The 20,700-nt window shown below is 55.9% G+C and overlaps 1 protein-coding gene across 2 annotated transcripts in view; it reads left to right on the top strand.

Moving 5' to 3' along the window:
• The window catches only part of BMP7 (bone morphogenetic protein 7), a 92,077-nt gene that overhangs the window by 58,480 nt on the left and 12,897 nt on the right, over nt 1-20,700 (top strand). The window contains exons 3-5 of one of the 2 annotated variants that reach the window (XM_072801504.1): nt 2,863-3,011; nt 18,120-18,317; nt 18,566-18,899. In XM_072801504.1, coding sequence (XP_072657605.1) covers nt 2,863-3,011; nt 18,120-18,317; nt 18,566-18,831 — 613 coding nt within the window. In that variant the 3' untranslated portion in view covers nt 18,832-18,899. Of the gene's footprint in view, nt 1-2,862; nt 3,012-18,119; nt 18,318-18,565; nt 18,900-20,700 lie in introns of those variants that run through there. The other variant, XM_072801503.1, reaches the window with a different exon arrangement.

Below are 20,700 nucleotides of genomic sequence, written 5' to 3'. Positions count from 1 at the left end.
GGGGACGTGGATGCAGATAACCCTTAGGTTCCTGTCTTGTGGCCCCGGGGAGGCTGTCCGTCACCGTGGGGTGCCCTGCCCTCCCATGGCCACGGGCGGGGCACCAACTTGTCCAAGCCAGCTAGGTTCCCCGCTCTCGGACTCTGGGACGGAGCGATGCAAGAGAGAAATCGAACTCCAGTCCTGCCTTCCACGGCTCTGCTGGATGACACAGCCCCATGTCCTCACACCTGCTGTGGCTCCCATCTTGCTCCGAGGCTGCTTCTCCATCCCTGTGTAGGCTTCTCTGGGTGACCTGTTTACCTCCCCATACATTTCCAGTGGGTTCTGCATTACAGCGAATGTGAGACACTGGCTGAAATTACTGATTTCTCTTCCGTGGGACTTCTCACGAGTCTTGTTCCCGTTAAGGGGACTGGTGGATGTCAGTGTGTTACGGCACACCACGCTGCAGAATTACAGTTCTGCTGACCTCACAAACAAGGAGTGTCCGGGCCATACAGGAGAGATGAATAGGGATGACTGGTAACCGGAGATTCAGGGACCGAGGCCAATAGATGTGTGCCTGGCAAAGGGGGCATCTGCTCCTCGGCGCCAGCTGATGGCTTAATGTCTTATATCACGATGAGTTTGACTTGCTGAAATGACGACAGTTACATCCGAGCAAAGGAAGTGTCCAGAAGAATGGTGTTCATGGGTGGTTGCAAGCTTGGGCTTGCAGGTCGTCTGGTTGGATTTCAGTCCAGCCTTGACTGTGTCTTCACACACGGTGACCCCTGGTAACCCCAGGCAGACAGCCATGCCTTTCTGAGCCTCAGTTTTGGGGTCTGCACGATGGCACAGGTGATACTATTATCCACCACAGAGAGTTGTAGTAAGGACTCAGTGCTGACCTGATGCTGGTCAGGCATTTCAACCCGGAGCCTGACGCATGGTAAGTGCTCGATAAGTTCGAGCGGAGATGCCACTACATCTCACGCCTTTATGTGTGAGCAGAGAGGATTCACCATAATTCCCAGGAAAATTAGGTCACTCCAGATATGATGGAGAATGTCAGTGCCCTGGGGGAGGGGCTGGTTAGGTGTTGTTCATTGTACCCCAGTGTCTGGCACAATGTGGGGGCTCAAATATTTTAACTGATTATTGAAGGACTCCAAATATTGAAACTTTGAATGCTTATAAGTAAAACTGCACAAGATGTTACCTTGTTCTAGAATTCTACTACAACGAAGGTAAAAATTCAACGACCTATCCATCCATCCATCAATCCATCTGCCCACCCATCCATCCATTCATCCACCCACCCATCCACCCATTTACCTACCCATCCATCCATCCATCCATCCATCAATCCTTCTATTCACCCATCGACCTACCCATCTACCTGCCAGTGACTCACCCACCTATTCCATTTGTCTACCCACCCAACCACCCATCCACCTACCCATCCACCTATCCATCCATCCATCCATCCATCCATCCATCCATCCATCCTTCTATTCACCCATCCACCTACCCATCTACCTGCCAACGACCCACCCACCTATTCCATTCGTCTACCCACCCAACCACCCATCCACCTACCCATCCACCTGTCCATCCATCCATCCATCCATCCATCCATCCATCCATCCATCCACCCATCTACCTATTCACCTACCCACCCATCAATCCTCTTATCCACACACCCATCCATCCTTCTACCCATCTATCCACTTACCCATCTACCTGCCCAACCACCCACCCATCTATATCCATCTATCCATCTATCCATTCATTCACCCACCCATCCACCCATCTATCTACCCATCCACCTACCTGGGTATCTACCCACCCAACCACCCATCACATTCCCATCCATCTGTCCACCCATCCATCCATCCATCCATCCATCCATCCATCCATCCATCCATCAATCCATCTGCCCACCCATCCATCCATTCATCCACCCACCCATCCACCCATTTACCTACCCATCCACCTATCCATCTACCCACCCAACCACCCATCCACCTGTCCATCCATCCATCCATCCATCCACCCACCTATCCACCCACCTACCCATCCATCTTCTCATCCACCCACCCATCCATCCATCCACCCACCCATCCACCCATGCATCTACTCATCTATCCATCTTCCATCCATTACAACATCAGTTGTAGTTTTACCCATTTTACTACTGCAAAATATGAGGAAGAGAGTATTAAAGAGTTATCTCTATTCATAAAAATGTGAAGTCTAGGAGTTTACCTCCTACTGCTTTTGAGCTTATGAAGAAGTTGCAGGTCATGGAAATGAAGATCATGTGCACTGGTGCTCAGTGACCTGAGCTCACGCCCCAACTCAGTAACTTCCTGGCTCAATGACCTGGGGCAATCATGGCTTTACCATGATCAATGGAGATGATAATATCACGAAACCATAGGGTTGTGAGGGTTGAATGAGATAATGTGTGTAGAATACTTGGGGCAGTACCTGGCAAATGGTGAGAGATCTAACAAATGTGGGCCTCCGTTCCCTGAGATGCCCAGCAACACAGAGGCTGTGAATTCTGGCCTTCCCGTACCCTGTCCATCGGTGTGCCCCCAACAAGTAGGAAGGTGAGTTTGCCTCGGAGCAGCTCTGTGTCCCCTCTATGTATCTCTTAATGCCACTTCTGTACCCCCTTTTCGCATCACAGCTCTTAGGAGGTCTTCAGGCCTGGATCTTGCTCTGATGCAGCCACTTTTGGGGGCCCAGGGGACCTCCTCCTGCCTCCCCTACTCTACATGCTCCTTCTCTCCAGCAGCAGTCTGGTGACAGGGTGACCGAGCCACGCCCTGCTGACCTGGAGCCTGTGTCTCTCCTCCTCTCTTGCAGGGAGTCAGACCTGTTCCTGCTGGACAGCCGCACCCTCTGGGCCTCGGAGGAGGGCTGGCTGGTGTTCGACATCACAGCCACCAGCAACCACTGGGTGGTCAACCCACGACACAACCTGGGCCTGCAGCTCTGCGTGGAGACCTTGGACGGTAGGTCCCCGGCCGCCACCCCACTGATTCTGATGCAGTCTGTGCTCCTGGATTCACATAGGTGCTCAGCAAGCTCATGCTTGTTTCCATCAAAAGAGTGTCCCCCCCCCGCCCCCCCCCCCCCCGCTGCCACCAGTACTCATTGTCCAGCATTTCGATCCCCAGCAAAAGTAGTACCTGCCCCCTTTGCAAGAGATGATTACACAGTTGGCCAAGGCCGGGTTGGGTGAAGCCTCGCTGTGCAGAGTGAGGTCCTGCACCAGCAGGGTTGGCATCCTCTCGGAAAGGCAGACTCTGCTGCATCCCAGGCCTGCTGCGTTACAACCAGCATTTTAACTGGAGCCCCAGGTGGTGCCTGAACGCATAACCATTTGAGATGCAATGACCCAGGTGCCCCAACTGGGAGACAGAGGACACCCTGAGTGTCCCGTGTGTGGCAGGATGTCTAACAGTATCCCTGGCCTCTACCCACCAGACGCCAGTAGCATCTCCCAAAAAAAAAACATCTCCAGATGTTACCAAATGTGCCCTGCAGAGCAAAACTGCCCCTGGTTAAGGACCACAGCGTTGGATGAGGCCTGAAGCCCCTTCCAAGAGAGCCTGAATGTGGTTCTGCGTCCCAAATACCTGGAGAATCCAGTGTTCGCCTGCGTCGCCCTATGCCTTCCACTCACCCTCTGCCAGGCATCCACCGGCTCCCACGAGGGAGGACAGAGGATGAGCCAGAGCTAGGGTGGAGCCGCTTGCATCCGTTTCTTCCCCCAAAGTGTGTTTCTTATTAAGTGGGGGATGACTTTGGAGTGGGTAGCTTCTTCCTTACACCAGCGTTCAGAAAAAAAAAAAAAAAACACCCAAACTAAAAACACATTTATTTTTGAGTAGGTAAAACTTGCCGGTGGCTCAAAATGCAAGCTGCAGATGCGCACAAGAGTGTGGACTCTCCCCGGGGCTGCCTCTGCCGCTGCTCGCTTCCACCCCCAGAGGCAGCTGCTGTTTCCCGATCCGCTTATCTTTTCAGAGCTGCCCTCTGGGTGTTTAAACAACTGTATATAGAGTCTGCCTTCCTTTTTTTTTTCCTCCTCCTGTAAGTCGCAGCATAGTATATACGGTGTTGGCCGCCCTGCTTTTTTGTACCTGACAACTTACCTCGAGGGTCGGTCCTTTGCAGCCCTTGAAGAGCGGCCCTATTTGGTTAGAGGCCGCTGTGTTGTCGTGTCCCTGCGGGGTGAGCGTCTGCTGCTGGCTCGCTGTGTGACTTTGGGCAACTTTCCTACCCTTTCGGAGCCTCCTCATCTCCAACACACAGTTGCCATGGGGCGAGTTAACACAGAAGCTTAAAACTTCTGAATTTAAAAACACAGAGTTTTTAAGCTGCGGCCTCGCTAGTGTGCATATGCATCCCCCGGGTGGCTTGTTAAGGTGCAGATTCTGATTCCGCGGGTCTGGGGGGCCTGGGGTCGGCAGAGGGTCGAGAAGCAGAGGCGGAGTGTGGCCCCTGATGCCGAGGACACACGCCCTAAACCGAGGCTGTTGCTTTTGGTATTAATGGTGTTGGTGGTGCTTCTACTGCCCCTGCTGCCCACGCTGACCTCTCCAGGCCCCTGGGAAGGGCGGGGAGGTGTTTTCGGGTCCTCGGCTCTTACCTACGGGGCCCGCAGTGGAGCCTCAGGGCATACGTCGCTGTCCCCGTGAGTGTAGCTCCGGGCCGGATTCCCAAAAGGGCGCTGTCTGTGCGTCTGGGAGATGTTGTCAGTCCCCCCTCCTCGGGGCTCGTCCCATTCACGCCCCCACCAGTGTGCCCGGGGGCACCTGCTGGCCCTGCCTGGACGGTACCCGTGCCCGGACTTGTCCATCTTTGGTGACCAGGGAGACAACAAATGGGACCTTGTAGTTGGGCTTTGCTTTTCTGTCTGTGGTGGGAGGCCGGGCCCTTTCTTGGGTGCCCTCCCCGGAGCTAACCCTCCGTGCCATCCGCTCGTACCCTCTGCCCATTGCTCTGGCGGAGTGAGGGTCTTTTTCTTCTTTATATTCTAAGGATATCTGGCCCTTTGTGATTGGAGCTGCAAATATTCTGCCACTTTCTAGTTTTTTTTGTTTTTTTTGTTTTTACTACGGCTAATGCCAGGTTTTACCAAATGGATATGGACAGAGCAGCTACATTGTCTAACCTTTTGCTTTATCACTGGTGGGCTTTGCAGACTCTTTTCTTTCCTATCATCAGAGGCCACTGCTTTGGTCCGGAGCTGCCGCCTGGACTTGAGGCTTGCCTGAGGCCAGGCACCATGTGGGAGGTGCCGCAGAGTTTAGGACCATGCTTGTCTCGCTTCCAGGCTGTTCTTTCTACTGATGGAGCATTCAGCCTCTCTCCCCTCCTCTTTCCTCTTTCCATGACACCTAAAGGGGGAGGGAGATCCCAGAAATGCTAGAGTTTTCTGTTGTTCTGTATCGGGTTGGCAAACTATATGCCTGGTGGACCAAATTCAGCCTGCGTCCTGATTTACTGTGGCCTGGGAGCTGAAAATAGTCTTCACATTTTTAAATGGGTGAGAGATATCAAAAGAAGACGACTATCTCATGACGTACAGTTATATGACATTCACATTTTGGTGTCCATAAAGCTTTATTAGTACACAGCCACACTCATTTACACATTGTCTAGGCGTTGCTTTTATGCTGTCGCAGCAGAGTTAGGTAGTTGGGACAGAGACTTTGTGGTCCACGAAGTTGAAAATATTATTTTCAGATGATCATGGGCCAAATGTACGGTCCCTGTTGTATGCCAAAATCTCTCAAACTGTGTCCCATGAAGTGTCGATGGGTGTCCCAGGGGTAAAGGGAATAAGCATTCATGAGTTAAGTGTGAGAAAGTGTGAGAAAGAAAGTGTTAGGTTGGATAAACTAAGCAGGTTTCTCTACAGAACTTATCAGAACCTTTATTTTGTCAACGTCCATTGTGGATTTCCTGATGGGGAACATAGCATAGAGGAATTCTAAACTTATTCGGCAATAGAGTCACTCAACTCTTCTTTTTACTTACAAGTTCCTGAGGAACATGTTGGAGATGAGGTAAAAAGGAGTCTCGGGTAGACCTGGCTCCTCTCTGGGGAGTGACCGTTTCCCTGGACGTGTGGATGTTGTCTCATTCTTCCAACCTGACCTTAACGGGTCCTATGCTTCTCTGAGCTGTCTGCCCTGCTGGCTTGGGGTGGCCTGAGTTTAGTTTTTCTCTTAAGTGACACCCAACCCGGTTCCCCTGGTGTCAGGCTTGGCATCATTGTTCTCCCCCAAAGTCTGGGGTTTTGTGCCCTCGTTTCCTCCAGCTTCTGCTTCCTCTGCCCCCAGAATGTAGGTGAGGCTTAGCGTTGAGATGGCACAGCCCGATGGTTAAAGCTTGGGCTCAGGAGGCTAGACTCACAGGTTCAAACCTCATCTCTACTGCTTCTACCCACATGATCCAGGGTGAGTCACCTAAATGTCCCTCATCTGGAAAGTAGGGTTAATAATAGTTTCCACCTTCCAGGGTGGTGGTGAAGGATCAGATGAGCTCATGGGTGAAGAGCTTAATTGTTCCACTCGGGCCAGCGACTGAGCCCAGAGTCAGTGCTTTACGCTGTGGTCTCTTGTCATGCCCACCCTGGGGGCCGCAAGGCAGGTGCTGCCAGTAAGATCCTCATGGTACAGCAGAGGAGACAGAGGTGTGTGGCTCCACGTTCCGGGAGCCACCCGGGGATCCCCCTCATCTAGGGGGAGCATAGCCTTGCACATACGATGCTGCTCAGGGTCCGGCCAAGGATCGGAAGCTGTACCCCTGACTTGGGACCCGTCTCCTCCCCGGGGGCACCTGGAGCTGGGCAAGGCTGCCGCCGCCACCCAAAGATCTGGGTGTTCTGGCCGGGCACGGTGCATGCCGGAGCAGCAAGTTTGACCTGGTGGCCTGGGTCGGGGAAGGCCTACCCACTCGAGCCATCCGAAAGGCGCAAAGCGTTCAATGGCTCAAGGGGTATGAATTTCAGGATCCTTTTGGGAATGAGACAAGCACATAAACCCAACGTTTCTGAAACCACAGGCTCCTGGCGATGCGTTGCTTTCCCTCTGACCCCGGTGTCCATCAGAAGCCCCCGGGTGGGGTGGCTGGGGGCCTGTTGAGTGGACTGACTCCTGGGCCCCCACCCCAGACCCACTGTTGCCGGGTCCCAGAGGACTGGGCCCAGGAACCTGCCTTTTCTCACAGGCTCCTTGAATAACTCAGGGCCTTGACCCAGGGCTGACAACGCCGGCAACGCCTTGCCCTGTGTTTTGGGGTAGCTGCTAATAAGATGATGCCCAGGCTGAGCGCCCCACCGTGCCCGTGGGTGCTGGGCTCCGTGTGCCAGTACACCGCGGCCGTGTGGCCTGTAGGAGCAGCCAGGTCCCTGCCTCCTGCGGCACCTGGGCAAGCTGAGTTCCGGGCGTGGCGCCCGTGCCCAGGCCCCAGGGCCCCCTCTGCGAGGTGACGGGGAGGGGCCCTGAGTCAGGTACAGCGTCTAATCCTCATCCAGACCCCGGCAGCATCTTGCAGCCACTAGATGGGTGGCTCCCAGAATATGGAGCATGTCCCCTCTCGGGGGCCTCTGTTTTCACACCCATACAATGGGCATGCTGACGACGGTTACGCTGCTGAGCTTGCTTCCGTCCTAGTGAGGCTCAGATGTCCCAGATCGTCTTTGAGAAGTTTGGTGTCTGGTGTGAGGCGAGCCTTCTGCTCCGCGGGTCTCCAGATACCTCCCGAGACCACCCAGGAGTCGAGCGTCTGTTCCCTCTGCAGCTGTGCCTTCCTGTCGGGGCCCCTGGGGAGACGCCGGGGCTTCTGCTCCACCAGCGCCGTGCGGGGGAGAAGCCCATAAACGCTCCGGGCACCTGTGGCTCATCAGGAGCCAGCCGGGGAGCATTGTCTCATCGGAGGACAGGACGCTGTGGGAAGGAGGGCTGGCGTCTGCTTGTCTTCTCCTTTGTACAGAAGAGAGGAGAGGCAGCCGCCCCTGAGCCATGCAGGCGGTGCTCCCTGCTGGGTGCCGGTGGGAGACAGAGGAGGCACCCTGAATGGTGGGGTGCAGACACGTTCTGGCTTCCCCGGAGTGAAGGGCTAGCCAGCTGGCAGGGGGGCTGTGGCCGCGGCCCAGGGTGCTGGCTTGGGGCTCCTGTGCACAATAGGGACAGGCCAGCGGCTCCCACCCGGACCCTAGAGCCAACGGCCCAGGCCCTGCTCATTGGGCAGTCGGTCCAGCCTCTCGATGCCTTGTCCCTTCTTCCGTTCTGCGGGTGCATAATGATTGGGAAGAAAAGTGAATTCCCGTGGAATGCTGAGCCCTGGGCCTGGCACCCCGTCTACGCTCACTCATGCTTCCTGTTACCCTCCTGGTTGCCATCAGCGTGCTCTGTGCTCGCGGGGACCTGCCTGGGAAGCACAGCCATTAGCATCAACACGTTAGCAGATGAGGAAACCCAGGCCGAGAAGGAGGAGCCACATACCTGAAGTCGCCCGGTGCCCTGGGCAGACCTGGGCTTCACCGGGGGTTGTGACTCCAGCCCCCCAACCTCACTCTTCCCTGGAACGCCGTCCGAGGAGTGTGGTCAGCAGAGACCAGGCTTGGGGAGTGGTGTGTATTCTATGAGCCCCTGCTGGGTGCACGGCCGGGCCATCCGGACAGACAGCTCAGGACCCCACAGCACCCTGCTTCCTGCCTGGGAAGGAAGGGGTTTGAGAAAAAAACCCAGAAGACAGTGGGCTTCCTGCAGGGCTAACAGAAGTGGCCAGGGCTGCATTTGACTTTTGTGGGTTCCTCCCTCCATTAAAAAAAAAAAAAGGAAAACCATGTTTTATGACCATGTTGGTATAAAGATGAACATAATCCTGGCTGGGTTAAAAATTAAAACATTTTCCACAACCCTCAAAAGTTTTCTTCGGATTTTAAGAGACAGTCAAACATTTTCATGGGCCCTTAAAAGTACTGCGGGCCTGGGCACTGTGCCTGCGGACAGGATGGCCCCGGGCCCTGCATCCCGGGCCGTGGAGCGTCGCCGGACTCTCCCCGCCCCACACCTGGTTGTTAGAACCAGCTTCCTACGGTGGAGAGCCTCTCCGCCTGTCCTGGAAACACGTTTCTTCGCTCAACAAACATGTGATCGAGCCAGGGATCGTTGCAGGCCCTGGGGCCCGGGTCTGCAGGGTTTTGCTGTCACAGCGCCCATATTCTCATAGGAAGGTGGACGGTGGCGGGACCATATGCTGCAGGTCAGGGGTGAGGCTGTGAAGACAAGTTCTGGGGTCCTCACAAGGGCTTCCAGCTGCTCCCCAGATCAACATTCATGGTTTTCCTGGCGTCTGTCACCTTCCGTCCCAAAGCTACGGGGAGATGAAGACACCGCTTTGGGTTGAAGACACTTTTGCCCTTGCAGATGTAGTCATTTGTCCCCCAGACAAGGACTTCAGCATCTTGTCCTAGTTTATAGGGTCCCCCTCCTCCCTATCTCTCCAATCCAAGAGGACAAGCCGGCGGCCTCATTGGCCCACCTCACGCCTCCCTGCGTCGGGCTGCTGCTCGCAGACCAGGAGGGCCCCGTCTCCTCCCACCCACCCTGTGTCTGCTTCCTGAAGTCGGACGCGTGTGTTCTGGACGTCTGGGCGCAGAGGGAGCCTCGGGCTTCTCTCCTCGGGCGCGAGAGCACGTGTCCGTCTCTTGATCATCCCAGATGGGATTGAATGGGATTGCGAGGCATTTAAAGGATCGAGGGCGGATGCTGTGCCAGCGCGAGGCTGGGCTGCAGCGGCTGGGACGGGCCTGGGAGGTGAGCCACTCGCCCACGGCAGCTGGGGAGACTAAGCCCCGTAAAGCCGAGGTTGGCGAGGGATCCCGCCCACGGCGCAGCTGGCTCCAAGGTGCCTTCGCCTTTGCGATTGCTTCACATCCTGTTTGTCCAGAAGCCGAGCGAGAGAAAAGAGGAGGCCTTGATGATGACCCAGAGGCTGGGATGGGTCCTTGCAGGGCTGGGTGGGCCGCCGCGGCTGGGACAACACGGGGTGGCTGGGGCCAAGCAGATGCCCTGAGCGTTAACTCCATTGTCACTTGTCACTTGAGCCTTGCAGCATCGAGACAGGTGGCTGCAATGTATGTGTTTTGCACACTCAGCAAAGTGCATTCTTGTGCTGCGGGCCTCCACGGGGCCTGGAAAATAAACAAGCCCCAAGAAACAGAAATGTCGCCTTCCCTGATTGGGCTGTGCTCTCCTCTCCTTAGGGGCCCCATCTGGGCTCCATGCCTGTTCCTGGGGAGCCCCCTGGGCTGGGCGTGCCGATTCTGCTCACTGCGCTCCAGGGCCCGCCAGCGGTGGCCTGAGGCACCGGCTCGCCCTCCGCCCCCAGTCCCCAGCCACACCGCGGGCCGCTCACCTCTTGGAAGACCTTCCTCCTCACGCCTCGGGGAGTCCCTCCCTGGAGGCTCTGTAGGTCGGCCACATCCATGCCCCGGGAACCTTTCCCTTCCTGTGTTTCAATCCACCTGGACTCAGCGATGGTTTAGTGGTTATGTCCATAGCTCCGAGCCAGCCTCCCCATCTGTAAGTGTGGAGTCAGGAGCAGCCACACATGGAATGGCCTCAGCGCAGCCTGGCTCGGAGCAAACGCTCAGTAACGGTCACTTCTCATCTTTATCGTGAGCCAGCAGTGGCTAGAACCCACTCTGCCAGCAATACTTTCATCGGCAAATGATAGACAATAAAAGCGTCTTATCTCGGGGCGATTATGGTTTCCTTTACAGGTGTGGAGGTATGTGGGTCTGGGGTCGGTTAGGGCAGAGGTCAGCACACTTCCCTGTAAAGTGTCAGCAGGCATTCTAGGCTTGGTGGGTCAGGCTTCTCTCGCACAGCTCCTCAGCTGTGGCATTAGAGCGTGAAAGCAGGTGGTAAACGTGTGCACAAGTGTGCAAGGTGGCGTTCCAGTAAAACTTTATTTGCAAAAACAGAATGGATTTGGCCTGCAGGGTGTCACCTGCCAATCCCTGGGTTACAGAATCAACAAGTCAAGATTTTTTTTTTCCCTCCTGGCCTCCCATTGTGTCCTGGGACTCATCACATCACGTTTGGCAAGATGCTGGCCTCCACATCCCCAAGCATGGAAGAAGGAAGCAGGGGGGCTAGATCAAGGCTCTTCTTTCCATCCGCCAGCCCTTTTGGGGGAGGAGGACATCTCTGAGAAGCCTGCAGCGCCCATCCTAGAAGGAGCTGCGGGGGGACTGGGAAGGGTCTGTTTGTAGCCTCCTTGTGTGGAGGAGGGCCAGGGACAAAGGGGCTGGGCATGGTGCGTGCATCCACAACCAGCCAGTTCTGCCTCCCTGAGCACTGCAAGGGTTGGGCATTCTCCTCTCAGCTCCGGAGTGGAGCAGAGTCTTGCTCAGACAGCTTTGCCGGCCTCTACAGACAGTAGGTGTGGTGATTTGGGAACAGGCAGGCACGTGGAGTGTGCAAAGGCTGTGGAAATAAGCAGCACGAAGGATTTCACTTCCGCTTTCCATCACAGCAAGGGAAACACAAGTTCACGCAAAACCTGGTGGTCACTGTGCCTCATGTTCATGACCGTCCAAACTAGAAGCAACCTAGGTGTCCTCCACCAGCTGAATGGATCAATGAGCCAGGTCAGATCACACTGCAGACTACTACTCAGTGACTGGATCAAATCCGTAGTACAGAAGGGTAGTCAGCAACCAGAAAGTGGGCCGCTGGAACCTGCGACCCCAGAGGCGAATCTCAGAGACATCCAGGTTGAAGTAAGCTGAAGCGGAAGACAGTGGGAGTCCACATACATGAGATATTGAGAAAATGCAAAGCTATGGGGGTGAGAACGGATCAGTAGTTGCCAGAGGCCGGGAGTGGACCAAGAGCAGGTCTACAAGGTAGAGTTTCTCTACCCTGGCACTGTTGAACCGCTGGGGCTGCCTCATTCCCTGTTGGGTCATCCTGAGCATCGTAGGATGATTAGCACCATCCCTGGCCTCTACTCGCTAGATGGAGATGCCCCTCCCTCGAGTTGTAAATCTCCCAAAAATGTCTCCGGACATCAACACGTGTCCCTGGGAAGCAGAGGCATCTCCGGTTTCGATGCACGGAGGTAACAGGCGGCTCAAAGGAGTTCTGGGGGTGCTGGAGCCGTTCTGCATCTTGGTGGAGGTGGTGATCACATCAGTCTATATATTCGTGAAGACTCACATCTGTATACACATCTGTATATGCTCGTTTAAAAATTAAAATAAAATTAAAAAAAAAAAAAAAAACAGAGGTAAAATCTATCCCTCCAAGAGGCCCACCGTGTGTTCTACTAAAGAAGAAGAAACCAGTGAAGCCATCGCCCTGGGCCCCCTGACCTGCCTCCTGGGTGGACCAGATGCCCGGACCATCACGTTTTGCTGCAGCCAGCAGGGGGATCAGTGCTGATGATCCATCCGGAAGACCTTTCTCTCCTGGCTTGAGGAGCACCTCTTGGCAGGTTAAAATACAGGACCCCCAGTGAGGTTTGAATTTCAGGTAAACAACAAGTAATTACTTAGTGTACGTATGCCCCACACGCTGCCAACATTATTCATTGCTCTGAGACTCCGATAACCAGGCATCCTGTATTTTTACTTGCAAAGTCTGGCAACCCTGTTCTTGGGCAAATCTTCAGGTGAGGTTTTTGGTTTTGGTTGTTTTTCACTTAACTCTTAGCTTAGACTGTAGATCTTTCCCAACTTCCCTGAAGATACAGAAGTTACAGTTAAAGTATTACGTTTCGTGTTCCTCCTTGCCATGATCTGTTAGCTTCTCCTACCTCGAGCCCTCTGCCAAATGCGTGTGGCCTGGCTCCCTATTCGGTGATACTCGTCCCGGACGTTTAGATACAAACTCTCGACACAGATACTTGCCCTTGCACGTGCTAAGTAAAGCCAATATCCTGTGATGCCATAAAATGAGATGCAATTCTTCTCCCAGACAACCCACATGTCTTCTCCTTCACTAAAACCCTTCTCGGCCCTTTTTGGAGGTATTAAAGCAAAAATAAACCATACACATGTACATACTTGCATGTATTGGCGTAGGCTTTAAATGTCTTTTCTCCCTGATGTGACGTCGCTCTGTCTTGTTCTGTGCTTCCTTCCCGGGGCCTGGCGGGGCCTGGGCCTGTATCGTTCTGGTTGTGACCTTCAGGGTACAGAGTGGTCCTGGGCCCTGGCCTATGCACCATGAATATTTTGTAAAGAGATGAATGAATTATTTAGGTGTCTGGTCCGTTCGTTGTCTTGATAAAAATGCCACATTGTCTCTAGCGTTTTGCATTGAAAACCTTGACTGCAAGGACTTTCCTTCGTGGGTCCGTCCAGGACAGGTGCTCGCTTTAGGGGAGGGTATGTGTAGAGCCCTGGCTCTCCACCTGGGACACATGGCCTCCCAGGGGACACTAAGCAGTGCGTGGAGACAGTTTTGGTCGTCAGAACTTGCAGAGAGGGTGCTCCGGGGACCCCTCTGCACATCCTCTAGTGCCCCTGAGGCCCGAGTGCCCGGTGCTGGGGACGAGCCACTGTGTCGCCACTGTCTGTTTGGTGAAGGTGCTTTGGCCAGTCTTAGAGCCCTGTCCTGTGCTGGGGTGGTGGGTGGAGGCGGCCACCCTGCCCTGAATCCCTGGGCTGTGGGAGGGCGGCAAAATATGTGCAGGACCCAGAGAGGCTGCCCAAAGTGCGGGGCTCTGGGGGAGAGTGTGGTGGGAGGGACCTCGTTTGCCTCACACGCCAGGCCACGTGGGCCTCTCAGCCTGGAATCTGGCCCTGTTCCTCTCTGCAGACCCTCTGAGGCTGCCGCCATACCTAGAATGTGATCCAGAGTCCCCATGAAGGCCCCCAGGGACCCAGCCTTATCACCCCCCCTTTCTGGTCCCCCCTGCCCCATTCTTCCAACACGCTGCATGTGTTCCTATCTCCTGGTCTTGGCATCTGCCCTTCCTCCGTGGGGGACCTTCCTCCCCGGGACTCCTGTGGCTAGGAAGCCTTCCCTGACCAGTCTCTCTTGTCCCTGCCCCCGACCCGGCCCTTGTTGCTTCGTGGCCATCACCACCATCAGACACGATACTCCGCATCCCCGAGCCCATCTCCTTCCCTGGGGGCCCTTGGGGGGCCGCCCTGGCTCACTGCTGCACCTGTACCTGGCTCCGAGCCCAGCACACGGTAGGTGTCCATCGGTAGTCACCAAATGAACCAATGGATTGGTAACAGGGTGGTCACTCAAGCCTGGGACACATGACCTAAATGTCCGTTGGTGGGAGAGGATGAGGTAAAGGCCATTCCAGATGCAAGGCTCCTCTGTGGCCATGAGGGATGAGGTCAGTGTGTTTCCCTGATGTGGAAAGACGTCCACAGTGTGTTGCGTAAAGGCCGGGTTTATATGAGACAGCGGTCACAGTGCAGTCCCAGTTACGAGGAACTGCGCACACGTGCATGCAGCTTAGACTAAACAGTTACGGGGGTTTGTTCATCTCGGTGGTTGGGGCAAGAAACGAGCTTCAGGACTGGTTTGATCCAGTGGCTCAGCGATGTCACCAGCGATGCCGTGTCTGTCTCTGCTCTTCCTTCCATTTGAAGGAATCAGCCCCATTTGAAAATGTAACCCTCTCGTGGTCTCCAGTTGGTGGCCATTTCTGGGGCTCCGTCCACTCCTCCTCCCTCCGTCTTGTCCAGGGAGAGAGAAGGTTGCTTTTGAAGGCTGAACGTCCAGGGAACCTCTTCCATTCATTGGCTGCATTGGGTCACGTGCCTGTCCAGCCAGTCACTGCAGCTGGAGGGTTAGTTCTTGTCCGTTAGACCCTGTGGCCGGAGTGGGGTCCCCTAAGGCACAGAGGCCACAATGAAAATTGAGCTAGGTGCCAGGGAATGGGGGCACGGGTGAGACACGTGGCATCATCCGCATTTTACAGATGAGGCCGTGGAGGCCCCAGCATCCAACTTGACCTCTGCTGGCCCACACTGGGTGGGCAGCGGCAGATGTGAGTTTAAATTCCCTGAAGTTCTTTTCCTTTCCCCCCACTCCGTCTGCCCATCGTCACCCAAGGCTGTGGGTCCCTGGGTCCCTGGACCCGGCTGCGCGAGCAGCTGCGAGAGCCGGCCCGACCCCCGCCTGCCGGGCTGCACGGAGCCCTCGCAGCACGTGACTTTACTGTATCTGGAACAGCATCAGGTTTTCGGGCCAGGCATTTTTATTTTGCCCTAAAAGCCTTCCAGGTGGGGGTGGGGGCAAGATACAATTCCTAGGGGCTCAGCTTTAATGGCTTCTTTTATAGAATCGTTCGAATTATAAATGCATGAACTCGAGGAAACCCTTGCTGAAGAATGCAGGCAAGCCGAGAACGTTCAAGGGGGTGAAGGTGAAACCGTGGTGGATGGAGGAAGTTTGCGCTCTTAAACATTAGCTGTTAAAAAACCAAAGCGAACCCCGTGGTGCCGATGAGGTCCCGGGAGGCTGGGTTTCCTGACCTGGGCCTGTCGGGGCCTGGGGGGGTGGGGCGGGGGGCTCCAGGTGAAGTTGATTCCAGATGTGGACGGGCGGCCCGGGGCCTCCCAGAGCACCGTGTTTGTTGGCCTCTGACCCCCTCACCTCACTTGGGGTCGCGCCTCCGTGTCACAGTGATGCGGCCTGGGTTCAAATTCCGCTCTGTCCTCCCTTCGGAGCTGGGCGTCCGTGGGCAGCCTGTTGGGCGTCTCTGAGCTGCGCTCTCGTGAGTGAGACAGGCTTCCTTTGCCCTGTCTCTTGCTTCATCTTTCTTCGGAATTCTCATCACCACGCGCGTGACGTTAACTGCATGTTGGCCGCGGGCCCAAGCGGCCGGGCTGTCCTCGGCTCCCGTCCCGCCCCCCAGCCGCGGAGCACAGGACGCGGGGCTGGCTGCGTCTGCTTCCTCCTCGCTGCCGTCTCTAGGGCCCCACATCCGCCGGGGGTCCTCCTTCCTCCTCCCCAAGCACCTTCCCGATCTTCCCAGGTCCTCCCTAACTGGGATCCCCGGTGCAACCCCTGACCTCTCAGCGGAGGGGGGATCCGGGGTGCCCGGGCTCAGCCCTCGCGCGGCTCGTCCAGCTACACGCTGTCCCCAGTGAGCTCCCCCGGGGGACCCCGCCCGCTGCCCTGAGCCGCGTTTATCCGGCGCTTCCGACGTGCAGAGCTCTGCTCTGAGAAGCGTCTGTGTGTTGAGTGGCAGAGGCAGGACTTGAACCCGAGAAGGCGGGCACCAGGCCAGAGCACGTCTGGTGCCAGGGCCGTCTCCCTCTGGATCCAGGGCCGCACCCAGGCTGCCCACCTGCCAGCTTCCCTCGGGACAGGTGGTCGTGGCAAACAGCGGCCACTAAACCACCCTGCGTTCTGTCTTCCGCCCTTCCCTCCCCGGCTCATTCTCTCCACCCTGCCCCTACCCCTGCCTCAGTTTCCCCACCTGCCTTCTTCCAGGTGCTCAGGCCCAGAGCGTGAAGGTCAGGTGTGACTCTGCATCTCCTCACACCCTCTCTGTCCAGCCCCTTAGCAAATTCGGCCAGCGTTTTCTCTCAAAGTAGGTCCGGGGCCTGCTGCCTCCCAGCCTGGGATGTACCTGTACCCAGGTCTGTAGCGTGACCGCCAGGTGCAGCTGGGCCCGTCCCTCTACACTTTCTTCTGCAGCTTCCTATGAATCTGTAATTCTCTCAAAACAAACATTCGACATAAATTCCTAGGATGGGGCAGCCCGGGTGGCTCAGCGGTTTAGCACCTGCCTTCAGCCTGGGGTGTGATCCTGGGGTCCTGGGATCGAGTCCTGCGTTGGGCTCCCTGCATGGAGCCTGCTTCTCCCTCTGCCTGTGCCTCTGCTCCTCTCTCTCTCTCAATCTCTCTCTCTCTCTCTCTGTTTCTCTCATGAATAAATAAATAACATCTTAAAAAAAAAAATTTCCTAGGATGCATTTGAAAAACGTAGCACCGAGGATCTGTCTCCGGCCAGCCGCACTCCCCGCCACCTGGGGCCAGCCCTGTTCCTCTCCCGGGATGCCCACTGGCCTCCCCCGGCCCTGGGGCACCTGGGGTGCTCCGTCACTGTCCGCCCGGGGCGCCCGCTGCTCAGCAGCTCACCCCACCGTTTGCCACTTCAGGCAGCCGTCTCAGTGCCCCCCCAGGGCAGCTACAAAGGCCCCCCCCGGGAGGCTCACAGCAGCAGGCCTCCATCCTCCCCGAGGACTGGAGAAGTCCCAGGGCTCTACCCCTTCTGAAAGCTCGAGGAATGAGTCCTTCCTTGCCTCTCCCAGCCCCACTGGAGTTTGGCGTCCGTTGGCCCCATCGGTGTGTATCGGTGTGCATGCGTGTGGGCGGCTTCTTCTAAGGACACTGGTCATTGGGTTGGTGCCACCACCACCCCCCAAGTCCTGTATGACCTTCTCGTAGCTAATTATATCTACAAAGGGGCTCTTTTCAAATAACATCACGTCCTGAGGTTCTGGGGGGACATTGATTTGCGTGTGACACTTCGACTCCATAAACAGAATAAAGCAGAGCGCGTGCTGTTGCCCACAGGACCGTCTGTTATCTGTGCTCCCCGAGGTCCCCCATGATTTGTCCCATGGAGCCCTCCTCCTTCCCCGCTTCCCCCCAGCCTGTGCTCCAACCAGGCGGCCGGTCTCTCCGCTGCTGCTTCAACATCCCCACCTCCCACCCCTCGCAAGCGGGTCTCCCCCACTTCTTGAAATTGGGTGGATCGCATGACCTGCTTTGGCCAATGGGTTGTAGGTGGAACTTCCAGCCCGAGTCCTGCAGACCTCAGCCGGCCCCCTCTCCCCCCTGCTTCTCTCCCTGCACACCTGTCACCAGGGTGGCCCACCTGCCCTGGCTGCATGCACGCCCCGGGGGACAGGAGCTTTTCTCCGTGGGTCCCCCTGCTGTGCTCCGAGCTCCTGAACAACCTGGCCCAGGGTAGATGCCGAAGCAGGCCTCGCTGGCGGGAGCGCGGCAGATGCAGGGGTGAACCACGAGCTCGTGTCCCCGCAGCCCCTCCTGCTAACCGCTTCTCCCGTAATCCATCTGTGCGTTTGGCTGCTTCCGGTCTAGGGCAGAGCATCAACCCCAAGTTGGCGGGCCTGATCGGGCGGCACGGGCCCCAGAACAAGCAGCCCTTCATGGTGGCCTTCTTCAAGGCCACGGAAGTCCACCTCCGCAGCACGCGCTCCACGGGCGCCAAGCAGCGCAGCCAGAACCGCTCCAAGACGCCCAAGAACCAGGAAGCCCTGCGGGTGGCCAACGTCGCAGGTATGTGCAGGGCGGGGTGGGGGCTGATGTGCGGACCCTGGGGACCCCACGGGCCCCAGCAGGACCCCCATAGGGCTGTGACTCCGCTCGGCCAATGATCCCCCAGCTGACACGGCAGGAAGCCAACCCCACAAAATCCCATCCTGCGCCGAGCTCACCGCCTTCACCGTATAAAAGTAGAAAGTTCAGTGAGAAGTGCGCGTAGCAAAGCATCAGTATGACAAGATGCCAGTTGTGTGAATTCCCAGGTAGACGAATTGATGGCCACAAATACCTGAAAGAAAGCTCGAAAGGCGTGGAGCGGAACACGGCACCGCCGTCCCCAGGGAGGCTGCTCTTGGGAGTGAAGAGGAGGAGACATGAGGGGAGTTTGCTTGCTGTGTTTTTCATTTTTGTTCTTAGAGTGAAAAATATTTTAGTACTTGTTAAATATGAGGGAGTGGTGTTGGGGTTTTTTTGTGTATTATTTCGGATACTTTTAGGTTTGTCTGAAATGTCTTGTTACTATAGGTAAAAAAAAAGCACTAGACTTTTTGGTATATTTTGTGGGGATACTTTTAGGTTCGTCACCATGTTGCATTATTATAAGTAAAAACAAATTAAAAATAAAGGTAGAATTTATATAGCAAGCAATTCTAAGATTAATAGAAAATGTTTATTGGTACATTCCTCCAAGGAAACTTCCAGGGATTGAGACGTTTAGGTACTTGTAGGGTGCATGGTGCTCTGTGGTTCTTGAGGCTCGGAGGAGGGTGGCCTCCCCAAAAATGAGGCTCAGAGAGCGTAGGTAACTTTTCCAAGTCAGCAAAGCAAGTAGGTGGCAGTCCTGGGATTAGAGCCCTTTTGGTTTTTGCCAGGAGGCACCTGCCTATACTTGGTGGGCTCTGGCGTCCCCAGCGATCCTGTTAAATGTCTTCTGACAATTCACCAGGCATTTGCAGAGCCCCGCTTGGGCCCACCTTTGTGCCAGCATCGGGGGTTGACTGGGACATGGTCCTCTTAACCTCCAGGCTGACCAGGCCTCTGGTTTTGGCATCTGGTGGCCTGGGGAGGCTGGGATGAGTTTGGGGACTGGGCTGGCCCGGACCAGCCTCTAGCACTGTGGACACCTGAGGCCTCCATGCCCACACCCTGGCTTGTGCCATGTTCTCCAGCACATTGAGTGCTGCCTCTGCAAAGATGCACTTCGATTCTACCCCAGAACAAAAAGAAAGTTGCAAACAAATGAACTTCACCAGCAAACCAATTTCCCAGTGGACTGCAGAAATGACCACCCAGATGCTAGGAGCCCGGCGGCTGAAAGCCCACCTGCCCTGTCCCCTCACATTGGCCTGCCGTGCTGCTGTCTGAGGGGTGAGCCCTCAGGTCCCCAGGTGTCCCTGTCTTAGTCCCTGGAACTGGTGACTACATGGCAAAGGGGACCAAGGGTTCCAACAGAATGAGGGTTGCTATCATCTGACCTGAAAATAGGGTCGGTCTGGATGGCCCAGGGGGGCCCACATCACACTGTAATCACAGGGGTCCTCAAGGGGGGAGAAGCCCTCTTTACTGGGGTCGGACAGGTGGGAGTCCAGAGGCAGGCAGAGAGGGGAGATGTCGCCGGCTTTGAAGGTGGAGGCGGGGTACAGGGCACAAGCTGAGAACAAGGTACAGGGCACAAGTGGAGAACGCGGGTGACTTTTAGAAGCTGGAAGGGACAAGGAAATGGATTTCCCTCGGAGCCTCCAGCAGGGACACGGCCCCACTGACGCCGTGAATTTAGCCTGCGTCAGACTTTGGAACTACAGAGCTAGAAGATTATAACTTGGTGGTGTTTCCAGCCGCCGTGCTTGTGCTAATCCGCTGAAGCAGCCCTAGGAAGCCCGTCCACACGTTTGCCGAGGGCTTTACTCGGCCTGCCCACGCGCCGTCTCCGGGCCCTGGGTGGGCGGCGAGGCCGGGGAGGGTCTGCAGCAGGAAGGAGCCCGCTGGCTCAGCTCTTCGGCCCTGCCGGCTCCTAGGCCCGGGGTTGGCCCGGAGAGGCTCACGGGCAGGTGCACGGCGGTGGTTAGAAACCTGGTGTCCAGGTGGCCGAGCAGCCCCCACCCCCAGATGAACCTTCTAACCAGCGTCCTTGGCTTCGTGTAGCCAGTTTTTACATTTTTGTTCTTTTTTTTTTTTTTTTTTTTTTTTGGAAGGAGAAGAAAGGAATGCTTGCTGTGGTTAGTGAAGATTTCAGAGCAGGGTTCCCTGGCCCCAGGGGCCCCTGGATGGATTTCTGTGGCCCTGAAGCTCACGTGCAGGGGTTTTGGTGGGATCCTGTACTGGCAAGTGGACCCATTCTTTTTTTAGGCTTTTTGAAAGGGTCTGAAATGCTCCCTAATAAAAATCCAGCTGAATCCCT

Source organism: Canis lupus, chromosome 26, assembly GCF_048164855.1.
Source record: "Canis lupus baileyi chromosome 26, mCanLup2.hap1, whole genome shotgun sequence".
NCBI classification, from domain to species: Eukaryota; Metazoa; Chordata; class Mammalia; order Carnivora; family Canidae; genus Canis; species Canis lupus.
This window is presented reverse-complemented; position numbering and strand designations above follow the sequence as displayed.